Source organism: Sminthopsis crassicaudata, chromosome 4, assembly GCF_048593235.1.
Source record: "Sminthopsis crassicaudata isolate SCR6 chromosome 4, ASM4859323v1, whole genome shotgun sequence".
NCBI lineage: Eukaryota > Metazoa > Chordata > Mammalia > Dasyuromorphia > Dasyuridae > Sminthopsis > Sminthopsis crassicaudata.
This window is the reverse complement of record NC_133620.1, coordinates 443371613-443388755: the sequence shown is the minus strand read 5'-3', so window position 1 is coordinate 443388755 and position 17143 is coordinate 443371613. Positions and strand designations below refer to the sequence as shown.

General features: G+C 37.5%; 1 protein-coding gene across 1 annotated transcript in view; it reads left to right on the top strand.

Moving 5' to 3' along the window:
* The first annotated feature begins 1127 nt into the window (after positions 1-1127).
* The window catches only part of THEM5 (thioesterase superfamily member 5), an 18720-nt gene continuing 2704 nt past the window's right edge, over positions 1128-17143 (top strand). Inside the window, exons 1-5 of the mRNA XM_074263483.1 lie at positions 1128-1445; positions 3066-3267; positions 9713-9851; positions 14252-14362; positions 15072-15196. Of these exons, the coding sequence (XP_074119584.1) occupies positions 1296-1445; positions 3066-3267; positions 9713-9851; positions 14252-14362; positions 15072-15196 (727 nt within the window). The 5' untranslated portion in view covers positions 1128-1295. The remainder of the gene's footprint in view (positions 1446-3065; positions 3268-9712; positions 9852-14251; positions 14363-15071; positions 15197-17143) is intronic.

The following is a 17143-nucleotide window of genomic DNA, read 5'->3' as shown; positions in this document are numbered from 1 at the left end:
AATAGCCTAATTTGGCCACTCTTCTTCTCCCAATCTCTATTTTATGAGGCATGGGGCAAGAGTGAAAAGAATGGAATGAAGGTATTATATGACAATTTATTTTTTTTAATTAAATAGCTATTTATTTCCTCGACTACAAAGGAAATGCTTAAAGCACAAAAAATTCATAAACATGCTTTGAGAATTAAAATATTCAACAACATATTATTATGTTCTCCCAGAATGTTGAAACATAAACATCAAAACATGAAATATTTTGTAGGCCTATTAAAGAGCTATTTTGCTTTGAACTCGACTTTGTTTTATCTAAACTTCTTCAAATCTTCTCCTGAGGTAGGACTTAGGTTTCTCCATTATTTCAGTCTCTCTCCATTTATAAATTAATAAAAAAAATATGAGCCAGATGGACATCTATAATTCTTTAAATTTATTTTTTTAATTTATGGAGTAAAATATAGTGCTATAAAAACGATGATTGTACATGAAACTGCAAATCTATCATGCATAACTTGCTATTCCTTTCAAATATTAAATAAAATTATCATGTAAATTTTTTTCTTTTCTTTCCTAATCTGTACTTATTATGTGCAAAGCTTTGGGATAAATTCTGGGGATATGAACCAAAACATAAAGTGTTCCTGCCCTCAAGAAGCTTATCTCTTATTGGCCAAGAGGTAGCCACCTAAATATACACTTGTTTTTGTGTACTAGGCTAATTCTAGAACTTATAGAATTTTATTCCAGTCCAAAGCAGTACAAAAGCCTGTGAGAAGCAAACTAGTTCTTGATTCCATTAAAGGGGAAATTAACCTAGAGACCAATCCCTTCCCTTCCTGATAACTGATATGATGAAAGAAAACTTGGGGAATGTAATTGTTCCAACTGGTATCCAACTGGAATTAACTTTCCCTGGGATGTTCCTAGAACTTTTCCAGAACTCTGAGATATGGGGTATGGAACAAGCTTATCCCCTTTAGAAAAAAATTGATTCATCATTTGAGGATTGTTTCCAAAAGGCACTGGAATAATGTACATCAGGGAGAATCCCTGGGTTGCAATTCTATTCAGTGTCAAAGCAAGACTGTGCATGTTCCCCTGATGAAATCCATGCTCTCTGCAGTAGAAACTTCTGTCTCGCTGCTGAAGGCTTTTGGCAGGAGTTTCATTTGGCTAGGGAAACGATTATATTAGCAACCCCAGCTGATAAAAACTTTGAGTGTCTTTTTCTCTGGAGCCTCTTGGCTGAAGGTCTTCCAGAATACAAGTCGGCAAACAGACACACCTGCATCAGGACTATGATGAGAGGAAGCTTCTGGCTAACACGATGCTTTGGAGCCTGCCAGAGCCTTTGTGGATCCCCCAGCCTCAGACCTCAGAGTGTCCCTCACAGACTCAGACCCAGTCTAATTCCAGGAACAAGCTTCAGTTCATCCACAGACACTTTGGTGAGTACTGGACACTTTTTGCAAAGCTCCCCCTAAATACATGGGCATCTCAGATAGAGTAAAGTATTTACCCAAGAATCCATTCACCCTTGGATTTTCCCACAAGTTATAATCAAGAGGCAATGTGATACGATGCCAAGAATATTAAACTAAATCAAGAGAGATCGAATCACAGCCCGAATATTTATCAGCTATTTAACTATGGGCAAATTATTTCTTCTTTCTCAGCCTTAGTTTTTTCATCTGTAAATTAAAGAATCTGCCCCCCTTCCAGTTCTAAATCTATGATTTTTAATGAATGCTTATTGACTGATTGATAGTTCCCCCAAGGCTCAACTCAAGGGCTATCTTTCCTGATTCCCCTAGGATATTAGCACCTTCTGTGTAGCATATGAAAATCATTTCTATAAAAGCTCCTTGAGGACTGTCTCACTTTTGTGTTTATATCCCTATTTAGTGACTGGCATATAGTAGGCATTTAATAGACTTCCTCAAAAATAAACAAAAGCTTCTTGATCAATTGTGCCAATGGATAAAAATTGAGCCTGTGAATAAATAGTATAGTGCTAAGAATATTGGACTAGGTTCTAGCATTGTCTCTGCAGCTGACCCCGGTGTATGAGTTGGGACACCATTTCCTCATCTCTAACAGGAGGAGGTTGATCTAGATAATAATAAGGAGCTAATATTTTTATAGCATTTTTAGGGTTACAGAATACTCATTTGATTCTCTCACACACACTTGATCCTATGAAATAGGGGCTAATATTATTCTCATTTTATAATTAAGAAAATGAGGCTGGAAAAGGTTGAAATTTGCCCAGGATCACAAAGTTACTTAATATTTGAGGCTGTATTTGAACTTAGCTCTTCTTGACTTCTTGACTCTAGATTAGCACTCTAGTTCTAACACTCTCTAATAAGTGCAAAGAAAGCTAGCAGTTAAGAGGACTTGAGCTTATTCCAAAGGAAGAATTCTGATTTTTCTATTTTTTATGATCCTTGGTATGGGAAGGTCATGCTTTTGTTATTGACCCCAACCATTATCTGGTCAGAAATATGAAAAAAAAACAGGCATGTGACCAAGGTTTCTCCCTCAGGGAACACATACATAGTTAGATATGTACACACTGTCCCAGACCCCTGACTTTGGATCCATTTTTCAGAGGAAGCTCTCATCTCAAAGGGAGTTACTGTACTTCCTAAGAGGAGACATTCAGTGATAAGTAGCCAGCCAGAACCAAGCAGGGAGAGTTCCCCTAAAGATGAAATGGCAATAACCCTTAGAAAAATAGGGGCTTATTGACTTCATTTCTCCCTGTCCTGACAAAGCTAGCCACTTTTTCCCCCCAAAGGGCCTTTTTCCCAAATACTATACCTTGAGTCAGTGCTAAAATAAGAATTATGTGGAGATAAATTCAGCTAGGTTCAAACAGTGCCTTTGTTTCTAGATCTAAATCTACAATTATATAAATTGTATAGATTTCTGATACTTTTCTGGGAGCAGAGGACAAGTGGCCAAAGCATCTGGAAATTGATTCTTCGAAGTGACCCCCAGTTCCACAGCAAATGACTGGTCTTCTCCCAAATCATGCTATTCTGAAACTTGGTTCTTTCTAGGTTTCCAGGTTCTGCCAAAAATTTACAGACCTGAAGGATTATGCCCTTCCCAATGCCAGCTGGAGCCCTGAAATGATGCGCTTGTACAAGGAGTTTCTAGAAAAGACAAAGGATGGGGAATGGGTCAAACTTCCTTCCTTCAAGAGCAATAGTGACCATATCAGAGGTCTGAAGCTCCCCGATGGATTTATAACCACTTCAGGTGAGTCCTTTACGCCTCCTTCCAACATACACACACACATTGTTTAAAAAAAATTTAATAATAGCTTTTTATTTTCAAAATACATGCAAAGATAGTTTTCAACATTTACCCTTGAAAAATCTTGTGTTTCAGAGTTTTCTCCCTCCTCCCTCTCTCCCTCCCTTAGATAGTAGAATAAACCATTATAAGTTAAATATCACATACATCATTATTGGAATAATGAACTATTATGCCCCAGAGAGTTATTATACAGGTGATCTCAGTCACTCTCCCATTCCCAATTCCCTACCTCCCTCCAAAACTATACTTAGTGTGTGTAAGACTGTGTGTAAAACCATACTTAGAGTATAAGAAACTGCCTGTTTTAAAAAGCCCTTTGGAAAAGACAAAAACGATCTCACTTCCAACACTGAAAAAAACATTGTTCTTTGAATTGGAAACCCTGTTCCCATATGATGATGAGGATGAGGATGATGATAATGATGACAAATATAGTGCTTTAAAATTTATAAAATACTTTATGTATATAATCTTGTTTAATCCTCCCACAAACTTAGGAGATAGATTTTCTTATTACTCTCATTTTTACAGATGAGGAAACTGAGACTGGCATGGGTGAATGACTTACCTTTCAAACTCAGGTCTCTTCCTGACGCCTGGTCCAGTATATTAACTATGTGATCATATGTTCCAAAGTAAATCACTAACTATCTGGCCCTCAGTTTCCCCCTCTTTAAGATGAGGATACTTATATTTGCTGTATTGAACAAGTCTTCCCCTGCCCTCCACTTTTCTCCTCTTTAAAATAAAGGGATCGGATTAGACAGTCCCTAAAAAGCAGCAAGGTTGTACAGTAGATAGAGTGCCAGGTCTGGAGTCAAGAAGATTTGTGTTCATGAGTTCAAATCTGGCCTCAGAACCTTACTAACTAGCTGTGTGATCTTTATCCTGTTTGCCTCAGTTTCCTCAGCTGTAAAAATGAGCTAGAGAAGGAAGTGGCAAATCACTTATGTATCTCTGCCAAGAAAATCCCCAGTGGGGTCACAAGGAGTTGGACTTTACAACTGAACAACTGAAAAATAATTAAACAACCAACAATCAAAGTATTTACCACCTCAGAGTTATCATCAGGATAGCACTTTGTAAACTTTAAAGCAATCTACAAAATGTAACCTGTATTTAGGTTAAAGAGACTACTTTCCACTTAACCTAAGTTCTTTATATTGCAGCTCTGGGCTGGAGAGTGGAAGTAAGTTTTTCAAAGGTCCCAGGCACCAGACGTAGAAGAAAGGCCACATTTTCTTTCCTCTCAAAACCTCAAATGGTCCCTCCTTAGCCTTCAGGCGGGCATGTCCTCGCAAGAACTGCTCCTTTCCCTCAGTATAAGCAATTTTTGTTCCTAAACGTCATGAAATCCTTATCCAATTTTTTCTCTTTCATCACTCCATATGAAATTCTCTTAGTGTACAGAAGAACACTGTACACAGGAACAGCAACATGATCAACCATGATAGATTCTCAACAGTGCAATGATCCAAGGGAATTCTAAGGGATTCATGATGAAAAATACTTCCCACATTCAGAAATATAGCTCTAGATACAGTTCAATGTATACTACTTTCCTTTTTTTTCTCATGGTTTTTCTTTTTTGTTCTGATTTTTCTTTCACATCAAAATTACTCACGATATGTGTTTAACATGACTGTACAAGTATAACCTAAATCAGATTGCTTGCTGACTTGGGAGGGAAGGAGAAAGAAAAAATTAGGAACTCAAAGTCTTATCAAGATGAATGTCAAAAACTATATTTACATGTAATTGAAAAAAGTACCATTAATTCTCCTACTTAAAGCTGCTCCCTTTGGATCACATTATGCTACTTAGAGGACTGCTTATGTTTACATGTTTAGGGGGTAGAAAAGATAAGCATTTATTGAGCGCCTACTGTATGCTAAATGCTTTACAAATATTCCTTCATTTGATCCTCACAACAACTTTATAAAGAATGCTATTACTATTCCCATTTATAATTAACGAAACCAGGCTTGCAGATCATATAGTTAATAAAAGTTCAACTGGATTTGAATTTAGATCTCCTGAGTCCAGGCTCTATCCACTGTAGCACCTAGCTACCCCTGCAGCAATCCTCCTGAGATTAGTGGTTTGTACTGGTATTAATATCTTATGACAAGTAAAGAGGCATCGTGACATAATAGAATAGATATTGAACTTGATACAATTCCCACTCTGGATATTTATTAGCTGTCAAAACCTGGACTGACAAAACAGCTTCCAAAAGCTGGACAAAATCTGGCTTTGATTACTCAATCCACAAGCGTTGATCAAGTACCGACTAAGTACCAGATTCTAAATGCTAGGAATACAACACCTAAAATTAAACAAATTCTGACCTTACAGAGTTTTATTTTATCAGGAAAAAAAACTAATATATACATGAAAATACACAAAATAACTGTGAACTAGTTTGGGGATGGAATGCATTCATGGTTGGGATCTGGAGGTTCAAGAAAGGCTCCAAATTGAGCTGAGTCTTGAAGTGAATGTTCTATGAAGCAAAGGGGAAAGAGGGAGAGAGTATGTTCCAAGACAGCCAGTACAAAAACACAGAGATAAGAAATGGAGTGTTATGCATAAAGAATAGTAATAAAGCCAATATAACTGGGCCGTGGTGTTCAAGAAAAGGAATAATGTGTAACAAGGCTAGAAAGATAGGCTGGGAAGGGCTTTAAAATAAATCAAAAAAGTTTATATCTGATGCTACAGACAATAAGGAAAAGCTAAAATGTACTAAGTAAGGAAGTGTCAGGGTCAGACTTAACTTAGAGAAAATCACTGCAGCAACTGTCGGAACGATGGATTAAAAAAGGCAGAAATCTGAGGCAAGGAGACAAATTAGGCCATGATTGCAGTATCAGGCCTGAGTTAGAATGAAGAGGGTCTGTTCTAGAGTGAAGAGAGTCTGATCTAGAATGGTGAGGGTCTGCGCTAGAATGACAAGTCTGATCTAGAGTAGTGAGGGCCCAATCTAGAATGACAAGGCCTTGATCTACAATGACAAGGATCTAATATAGAATACATAGAAATGATTAGTTTCAGGACTATGAATCAAGAAAATAATAGCTAGAAAAGAGTGCTTTAAAAACAACTGTTTGGATATACTCTATCTATCATATTTAACATGTATTGGTCGACCTGCCATTGGGGGGTGGGGGGGGAGAGGAGGGGAAAAACAAAAGCTTTGGCAATTGTCAATGTTGTAAAATTTACCAGGCATATATCTGGTGAATAAAAAGTATTTTAAAAAAAAAGAGTGCTTTGGAGTGCTTTGTAGATCAAGGCATTTGCTAGACAGAGTCTAGAGAATAATGTATTCCAAGAAATGGTACTTTCTAGACTTAGACTAAAAAGGTGCTTTCTAGAAAAGGGTACATTTTAGAAAAGTGCTTTCTAGGCTGAGAACCTAGAAAAGAGTATCTAGAAAAGAATGCTTTCTAGAAGGACAGCCTAGAAAAAAAAAGCACATTTTAGAAACTGACAGTCTCAACTGACAGTCTAAAAAAAAAAGAGTACTTTCTATATTGAGAGCATTTTCTAGGCTGCTTTCTAGACAGTATTTTCTAGTATTTTCTAGACAGTCTAGAATACTATTTAGAAAAGAGTGCTGCAAGTGCTTTCTAGACTGACAATCTAGAAAAGGATGCTATACTAAAAGCCTAGAAAGTAGTGCATTCCAGATAACTGTGTTTCTAGACTGAGAATCTAGAAAATAGTACTTTCCAGCCCTTTTTGTAGTGTCAAGAAGGTAGAAAATCAAATGGCTATCCATCATTTGGGGAGTGATTGAATAAGTTATGGTATATGGATGCAAAGGAATATTATTGTTCTATAAGAAATGATCAGTGGCTGATTTCAGAAAGACCTGGAGAAACTTATATGAACTGATGCTGGGCAAAATGAATAGAATCAAGAGAACATCATACACAAACAAGATTATATGATGATCAATTCTGATGGACTTGGCTCTTTTTTAAAATGAAATGATTTATGCCAGTTCCAGTAGACTTGTGATGAAGAGAGCCATCTCCACCCAGAGAGAGAGAACTATGGGAACTGAGTATAGATCATAACATTTTTTTATCTTTTTGTCATTGTTTGCATGCTTGTTTTTTTCTCTTTCATTTTTTCATTCTTGATCTGATTATTCTTGTGCAATGATAAATGTGGAAATATGTTTGGAAGAACTGCACATGTTTAATCCACATTAAGTTATTTGTTGTTGGACATGGTGGAGGAGAAAAATTAAAACACAAGGTTTTGTAAGGAAAATGTTGAAAATTTTTTTTGCATGGATTTTGAAAAATAAAATACTTTTATTATTTCTAAAAGAAAAAGAAAAGTGTTTTCTAGATTGAAAGTCTAGAAAAGAGTATATTCCAGGAAACAGTGCTTTCTAGACTGAAAAGTGCCTAAAGTATGCTTTTGAGACGGAGTCTAGAAAAGAATGCATTGGAGAAAGCATGTTCCAGGCTTGCGTAACAGTCTGTAAGCAGGTGACAGAATTTTGTTCCCGTGCCTTAGGTCTATCTGGTTAGAATATAAAACCTAAAGAAGAATACTGTAAAATCAATTTGAAAAGGTAAACCAGAATTAGATTGCGAACAGCTTTTAAATGCTTAATACTTAAATCTAACTCTTCTAAACCCAATATTCTCTCCTTCAATCTAAAGCAAAAGTCAGGTGACTAAAAATGTGTCAATGTTAGGACATGGAAACCCTAATCAAAAGCTGAATTGTGACTGAGATATTGGTATGATTAGATTCTTCTTTAATTCTCTACAACTCTTAGATGTTGTGCTTCTGTGAAATCTGTAATCAGTAATGAGTCCTTAATCATTGAAGATGATCAAGTATAGTCTAGGCAACTACTTGTGCAAAGATTTTCTATAAAGAAATGTGTCATGTAAAAACTATATATGTCTTATAAAAATAGTTGGACCAAATGACTCCTAACTATCCCTTTTCAAAACTGGAAATATATTATTTTATTAATTTAATGTCAATCTTAAAAAAAAAAAAAGAAAAAAGAAGAGTGCACTTTCTATTGGGGTTCTGATCTAGAATGATAAGGGTTTAATCTAGTGTTAGTGAGAAGAGGTTGGTCATAAAAGCAAGATTTGACAAGTGATTGAAAGTGTGGGTTGAAGGGGAGTAAAGAGTTGAGTTTTACCTCTTTTTTGCCTCAGACTCCCTTCCTTGCATTTATCTATTAAGTGGTAGATAAATTTCTAGTCATTGGTGAAATCATAGATTCTTTGAATATTTGCAGATGACAAATGAGAAAATCAAGGCTCAGGGAAATTAATTAAACCTCTCGCCCCAGATCACACAAGTGGCCAAGTTATTAAACCTAGATTATTAGAATTAGAAGGGACTTTCCAAGCCCCTAATTTTACAAACAAAATTGGTCTTTTTGTAATTTTCTCAAGATCAAATCAATGTCAAACTGTGGACTAGAACCTGGGTTTCCTGAATTTAGTTCAACATAACCATCTCTACTTGAACCCACTTCTTGAACCCAAATTGGGAATATCTTCCACTAACCAATACATTTAGTAGTTCCTCAGTAAATATTTATTAGATTGAATAACTCTTCTGAGTTATGTGTGTTTATAACTCTTTCAAGGTTTCTTTCCTTATAAGTATTTCACTTGCACCCATCAGACTGAGACCTTTGGGTGTTGAGCATCAGTTTCTCTTAACAAACCAGAAGTTCTATGGGCAGTGGATATTTCCTGTGCCCCAGTTAATCTTCTGGGGATTCTTTCCATGGTGTAATATTGGCAAGTGTATCAGTTTTAAAAGTACAAGGACCTATATTCAACTCTTAGCTGTCACTTCCATAATCTTGGGTATTTTACTTAACTTCTGTAGATTATATGACTTCTAAATTATTCTCCACCTTTAATTCTATTACCCAATGAGCTTATTAAGGTCACAGATCATGTTTCTCCTATCTACCGGGGGTTCCCAGGATGAGGATCAAGTACCTTTTAACTTTTCCCTCAGTATTCTATATATAGAGTAGAGGTCCTTAAACTTTCTCATGCTTCATAGATATCTCTTATAATCTGATGGAATCTGTGGATACATTCTCAGAATCATTTTTTAAAATTTGTAATTGCAAGAAATTCTGAATTTCAGTTAGAGATTAGTAAAAATGAAGATGTAATTTGTTTTCCATACAAGTTATACATCCCCTTGGGAAGAAAGGTGTTGTGGACCCCAAGTTAAGAGCCCCTGATGTAGAATATCACTCCATATAATAAACTCAATATGAATAACTGAATGCCATCCCTCTCCCCTGCCCTCCCAGAAATTTTTTTTTTCTTTTCTATGTGTCCCTTTCACATTTCTTCTCTCCCAGACAAAGAAGACTACCGCATTTTTACCAGGTGCATCGAAAAGGAGGGGCAAGGCTATGAGTACGTCATTTTTTTCCACCCATCCAAGAAGGAGTCAATCTGTCTGTTCCAGCCAGGTCCCTACCTGGAAGGTGCTCCAGGGTAAGCAGATGAGTGGGAATAGAGTAAGTAGTTCACACCATCCTCGGTTGTTTTTAAAGACAGGCTGGCTCAGTGGAGACAAAAGAGGTACTCCTCAGAATTAAGGTGTCAAGAAATCAGTCAACATTCATTCAGCAAACATTAGTGACCTATTTTGTACAAATTACTAGTCTAGAGACCATGGCTCTAGCTCATAGGTATACGCTGAGCTTAGAATCAGAAGTCCTGAATTAAAATTCAGTCTCACATATTTACTATTTATAAGTCCTGAGCAAGTCACTTAATTTCTGTTTGCCTCCATTTCCTCAACTGTAAAATGGGGATAATAATAGCATCAACTTCTCAAGATTGTTGTGAGGATCAAATGAGTGAGCATAGTGACAGGCACATAGTAGGCACTATATAAATCCTAGCAATTATTACCATTAGATGCTATGTGACATTATCTCATGTAAATTGCTTCCCTTTTACTTAATGCTCCAAACAAATTGGATTATCCAACTCATGCTGCTTTCTCAATGGATCCATCCCTGATTACTCCAATTGAAAATTAATTCCTATCACCAAATTTCATAGCTTTGTACTACTACCCTTAGATACTTCTTCATAGACTATAAGGTTCTTAAAGGCAGAGATTCAATCTCATTTTTTTCTATAAATTTCCTAACCCTTAATCCCTGCCCATCCTGACTGCTTAATAAATGTTTATTGGAGAGAATTCAGTCAGCTTGGTCCAACTTCATTCATCTCTGAAGGTGAATGCCCACTAGACGAGAAAGTAGGAAACAAGGCTTTATTCAACCAATTATTATCTACTACAGGCAAAACCCTGTGTTAGATACTGGAAGACATACAAGGATAAAGATGGAAACAGGTACTGGATTTGTGATAGGGAAGTCCCCTATGAAAAACCAATGCCAATTGGATCTTTCTGTAACTTATTCCATCTTAGACAGTTGCCAAAGCAGTGGTTTACAAACCCCAAAGGGTTCAATAACAACAGCTGGAGAAACTGGTACTAAAAATTCTTTAATGACTCTTTAAATAGTAGATATTGATCCAGTTATGTTACTATATATTTTCCTCAGTGACAAACACATATTGCTTCAAGCATTATTAATTGGGTTCTGCAACAATTCAAAACCATTACTATTATATCATTATTATAATTACCATAAGCCCTTAGTGAATAAATCCCAAAGAATATTATGAATAGTAGATTAAATTTTATGGACATTCATAAAATTTTTTGTTGTTGTTATCTAAAGAATTCAAGAGGCAGCTAGGTAGTGCTATAGTGCATAGAGCACTGAGCTTGGAATCAAGAAGGATCATCTTCCCGAGTTCAAATCTAGCTCAGACTTTTACTGGCTGTGTAATCCCTAGGCAAATCATTTAACCCTTTTTTGCCTCAATTTCCTCCTCTATCGAATAAGCTGGAAAAGGAAATGACAAACTATTGTAGTATCTCTGCCAGGGAAACCCCAGTGGGGTCACAAAGAGTTTGATGTGATTAAAAGAACTAAATCACAACAACAAAAGGAATAAGAAACAACAAGAAAGATGTTGGGAAACATTGGCCTGGAGCATTGAGTTTAAATGACTTCTTTAAGCAAGATCCTGCAGGTAGCATGTGTCAGAAGCCAAATTTGAACTGCCTTAATGTAAGGGCCCTTTAAATGGGCGGACACAGTGCATCGGGAGATTGAGGCCCAGAAGTAATTTCTGTGGATATTAGGACTGCCCTTGGGCGGGATCCTGGCCATATTGAGATAGTTTTGTAATGGGTGACTCTCTCGCTGATTGGCTGTGTGTGTGACCTCACAGGCCCTATGTAAGCCCACTGCAGGCAGCAACCGCCCTCTTTAATCTGGCGTTCTTCACCCTGGCTCCCTAGCCTGGGTGGCCAAGCCAAGATGGGTAGCCAAAAGAGGTAAGGGTTTTGGTAGTGAACACATGGGTCTTCTGACCAGGTGTTCACCAGGGAACCAACAAGTCAGGGCATCAGTTAGGGCATTATGTGAGTAGGTATAATAAAGGCTTTTAAGATTACACGTGGCTGTTCTTGAGTGCGCTACCGGTTATTAAGCTATAGATTCAAGAGATTGTGGCCAGAGACCTTAGAAGGCCTCAGAGGAGGCGAGCCGGGTAGAGCTCACACTGCAAAGGACAGTGGTCAAAGGTACTCTGGTGGGTCTAGGACAGACTAGTAATTGTAACTGCCAGGAGAGCATGTTACACCTTAAAGCAGTGTAGATAGACCCTACATCGTGCTGCCTCTTGATACAAAAATAATATAAAATAACAAAAATAGTTGCATTTTTATAGCTCTCCTACATCTCCCTCAGTGAAGAGGGTGGGATGAGAAAATAGAAACTCTGGCCTTGAGGGGAGCGTTTCTTTAAAGGAATCAGTTTTGGATGTTCTAACCTCTAAAAATTTCCCAGATAACCAAGTTTCTTCTTGGAAATAGTCCAGGGAACCTGCCAGGACTTTCACTTTTCTTTTTTTACTTATTTCTAAAACTTTATTCAAGATACTAAGTCTTTTTGCCTTTCCAGGTCCTAAACATACTTGGCTCTCAGACACCTCTGCTTTATTGGATCCCTAATAACCACTGAAACTGATACTAGATATCAAAATCTAAAATCTGTCTCTTTTTCTTCAGTCTCCTATGTCCACATACTCAAGGTCATTTGGGTTCATTTCTAAAATCCTCCCTGATTCAGGCATTTCCATTAGCTCTACATTAAATTAAATCAACATATACTTTTTTTTTTTTTTTTTTTTTTTTTAGCAAGGCAATTGTGGTTAAGTGACTTGCCAAGGTCATGTATCTCATAAGTGTGAAGGATCTGAGGCTGGATTTGAATTCAGGAGCCCTGACTCCATGGTCAGGGCTTAGCCACTGTACCACCTAGCTGCCCCATCCAACTTTAATGTCATTTCCTCTAATTAAATTAAATCTGCTTCTGATGTTGGACATTAAAGTCATAGATTTTCTTAGTATTTAATAGCAGTGGCTGTCGAGGAGGCAGTAGTTCCTGACCCTGCAGAAATAATTGTCGCATCTCCACAGGGGCTAGTTCCCAAGATGATGGCCTGGGATCTAGGTTGTTGCGGTATGGGGGATAGAGTCTGGAGGTCACTGCCAGGCCCGAGGATCTTAAGCAATCCATGGCAATGGAGTCTATAGTTAGAAGTAGAAGTTAGAAGGTAAATCTCTTCTCCATGGAGATTGTTTCCTTGGGTACGAAGGAGCAGTGGGGAAATACATCTAGAAAAATAGACTTAGCCAGGTTGTGGAGGACAATAAATTAGGCATTTTATCCTCTCATCTGGGTAATAGGGAGCCAGTAAAGTTGTTTAGCGCTTTTCTTCACTCCATACAATTTCTGTTCCAAACCACCTTTTCTCTCTTTCAGCTATGTGCCCGAGTCTTAACCTTGCCTCCTAGCAAAGGACGTCATGCTTCGTTCAGAGAGAGAAAAAGAGAAAGAGAAAGAAGAATTGCAAAGGATGGAAGAGACACTTAAACAGAGACAGAGAAAGAGAGGGAAAGACAGAAACAGAGAGACAGAGACAGATAGGGAGCTAGAGAGTGGAAGACAGAGATAGAAACAGAGACAGAGAGAGACTCTCCATCACCTCTTTTCCCCAATTCTGTACTTTCAGATCATTTCAATCATCCCTTTCCCAATCCCCCACCCCTCTTAACCCCCCATACTCACATATCCCTACTCTCTCCTCCTCTGGCCCTTTTCTTTGCTTAAGCTAACATTCCATTCATGTCCTTGATTTCATCCCTTCCTTCTTCTTTCAGGATCTTGCCTCTTTATTCAGCCCCCTTCTTCTTCTTAATTCTCAATTTTTCTTAATGCACTGGTTCCTTTCTTAATATAATAAATGCTTTTTAATTGCTTGTCTATAAACCTGTCTAGATCATCTTAATACTTAAAAAAAAACTTTCTTTATCCTATTCTGTTTATAGAATAGATAAAAGGGCCTGTATATTATATATTTAAAAGATATCCTAGAGAAGAAATTCAAAAATCAGGAAACATAATATTTTTTTAATCAAGACAATATTTCTTTGTTACATGACACCTCTCCCATTCTCCATGATTTTTCAAGGAAATTGATGATAAACCATCAATCACTCTTATCAATTTTTTCAGTGCCTCAGAATGTGGTTTTTCTGGATCTGAGAACTTTAATTCATTGAGAACAATGAGATGCTGTCAAATCACGTCACTTTTCTTTGCTTTCAACCAATTGTTAACCAGTTTTGTTCTGGAAAAAAGGCAGATGGTAACACTGCACAGGTAGGGTTAAGAGGAAGTGATGGAGAGCAGGTTTGACTGTAACTTCAACTCATCTTTTTCCCACCCCCTCCTCAGATATGCCCATGGAGGATCTTTGACTGCCTTAGTGGATGAGACATTTTCTAAAACTGCTTACTTGTCAGGTCATGGATTGTTCACTCTAAACCTCAACATCAAATTTAAAAAGTAAGTACCACCACGGTGTCAGGAGGGAGAGGGTATTGGGGTCTGTCCCCTTATCTTTTCCATCTTTAGCTTTATGTTGGGAGTGCTCAAAAAAGCAATTGTGTATGTAGTAAATAAGGCATAGGATTTGGCTCTGCTATTTGGTGGTTGTGATCTTGGGAAATTCACCTAATGTCTTATTTAGAGAGGTCCCCAATAAATTAAGGGAGTTGGATATCTAAATCTCTAAGGTTCATTCCAGCTTCGGCTCCTATGGTCCATTATAAGTCTGACATTTACCTTGACCTTAGACCCGTCAATCTGCTGAATCTTAGATCCTGATATTGTAAGCTAAGGATAATAGCACACGTATGACTACTTTCACAGTACGGGAAGAACTTTGTCAAATATTATGTAAATGTGAGTTATTGGTGGAAAGTGGGAAGAGAATAGTTTGGGGAAATCATTTGGTCCCTCAAAAGCCAGAATCAATCTGAGATACTCCAGGAAAAAAAAGACTGAGGTTGGTAAAAATTGGGAAGGAGGTCATTTGAGGGAAGATTTTAGAAGCCAATTGGAAGCACCAGAAGAAAGGATTTAAAAGGCCTTGAGTGATCCCATGCAGTGCTAACCAAGTCCTCAATTGGTTCAAGTTAATGCAGCCTCGTCTAGAACCTGGGGAACAGGAGAATTTGGAAGAGTAACAATTGATCTTTACCTCCATTCCTAGTCCGATCCCTGTGGGCTCTGTGGCCCTGCTGAAGGTGGAAGTTGAAAAGATAGAGGACCAGAAGATTTTCCTGTCCTGCATCGCCCTGAGCCCTGACGAGCAGATGCTCTTTGCCAAGGCTTCAGGTAAAGAGAATATCAGCATTTCATCTTTGATGTCATATCAAACCCCTCAGATATGACCTTATGATTCTAAAGAAAGGCTTGGGGGTCAGAATTATCCTCAGCCCTTTACCCCATATACCTGACAATCAGCTTACAAATGTCTTATCTCCCATCTGATCCCTTTTCTCCACTCACGTAGCCATCATCTCAGCTCAGTCTCTTAAATCTACTCTTGCCTAGATTATCTCAACAGCCTCCTGACACTCTCCCAATGAGTTTCCTTCACTCCAATTCATCCTTCTTTCTGTGGCCAAAGTGATTTTTCCTTGCTCAGATTTAACCATTTCATTCCCCTATTCAATAGCTTCCTGTGGCTCCCTTTGGCTGCTAAGATTTTAACTCTGTTTAGCTTTTAAAGCCCTTCACAATATTTTTCCAAATATGCAATAATGCAAAGATAGTTTTCGACATTTGCCTTTGTGAAACCCTATTTTTCAACTCTCTCCCTCTCTTCGCCCTCCTCTCCCCAAGACAGCATGTAATTCAATATAGATTAAACATGTACAATTCTTCTAAACATATTTCCATATTCATCATGCTATACAAGAAAAATCAGATCAAAAGAAAAAAAAAACACAAGAAAGGAAAAAAGTGAATAACAACAAACAACAATAAGGTAAAAATACTATGCTGGATCCCAATTCAGTCTTTACAGTTCTTTCTTGGATGAGGATGGCTCTCTCCATTACAAATCTATTGGAATTACTTTGAATCACCTCATTGTTGAAAAGAGCTAAGTCCATCACAGTTAACGATCACAAAATCTTGTTACTATATTCAATGATCTCTTGGTTCTGTTCACTTCATTCTGCATCATGTAAGTCTTTCCAGGCTTTTCTGAAATCATCCTACTTATCATTTCCAGAACAATAATATTCCATAACATTCATAGACCATAACTTGTTTAACCATTCCCCAATTGATGAGCATCCACTCAATTTCCCTTGCCACTACAAAAAGGGCTGGCACAAATATTTTTGCACATGTGGGTCCTTTTCCTTTTTTATGATCTCTTTGGAATACAGACCCAGTAGAGACATTAATGCCCCTTGAGCATAGCTCAAACTGCTCTCCAGAATGCTTCAATTTTTCAATCCTTACTGAATTCTGTGAAACAGTCAAATTGGCCCTGTCTCTCCTTCTGCCCTCTCTGGTTACCAGCCTTACTGGAACATGTACTCTCTCCTCACTTCTGTCTAGAAGAATTTCTCTTTCTTAAAAATGAAACTCTAGCATACATGAAGCTTTTTCTGATCCACGCCCTCCCCGTTAGTACCCTCCCTCTCTAATTCACTTGTAGTTAGTAAATCAGGAGGAGCAGCCTGACCTCCAAATCAGAAAGAAATGGAAAAAGATCCATCTCTGAGACTTCCTGGACAAGTCCCCTAGGAAACCCACGCAGATGAAACTTCACAATAGTTGCCCATATGCATTATTAGAAGGCATTTCCTATACAGATGAAATCACAAAACTGGACAAAAACAATTATCTAGTAAAAAATAATCCAATTTCCATCTGGTTTTAGAATGCACGGTGTCTTTGTTTAATTTCTATTCTGCCAAATTATAGACTATTAATCAATAGACACTTAGCAAGCACCTACTATTGCCAAGGGGATATAAAGACATCAGTGAAACTCAAATTGTTTACATTCTTTTTTCCAGCAAAGAAACCTGTTGATCCAAATTGTAACAAAACAGAAACTTGAAAAAGTGTATATATACCAGCTAATAAAGAATGGATGAACTCTCCCATTGAGAGCTAGATAGCTCAATTAAGAGAGAGTCCCAGATTAAGGGGTTTATGTTCTAAAAGGGGAGAACAGGGACCTTAGAGTCCAACCATTTTTTTTTATTGAAACAGGTGAGAAAGTGAAGTGACTTGTCTAAAATCATAGAATGAGACAGA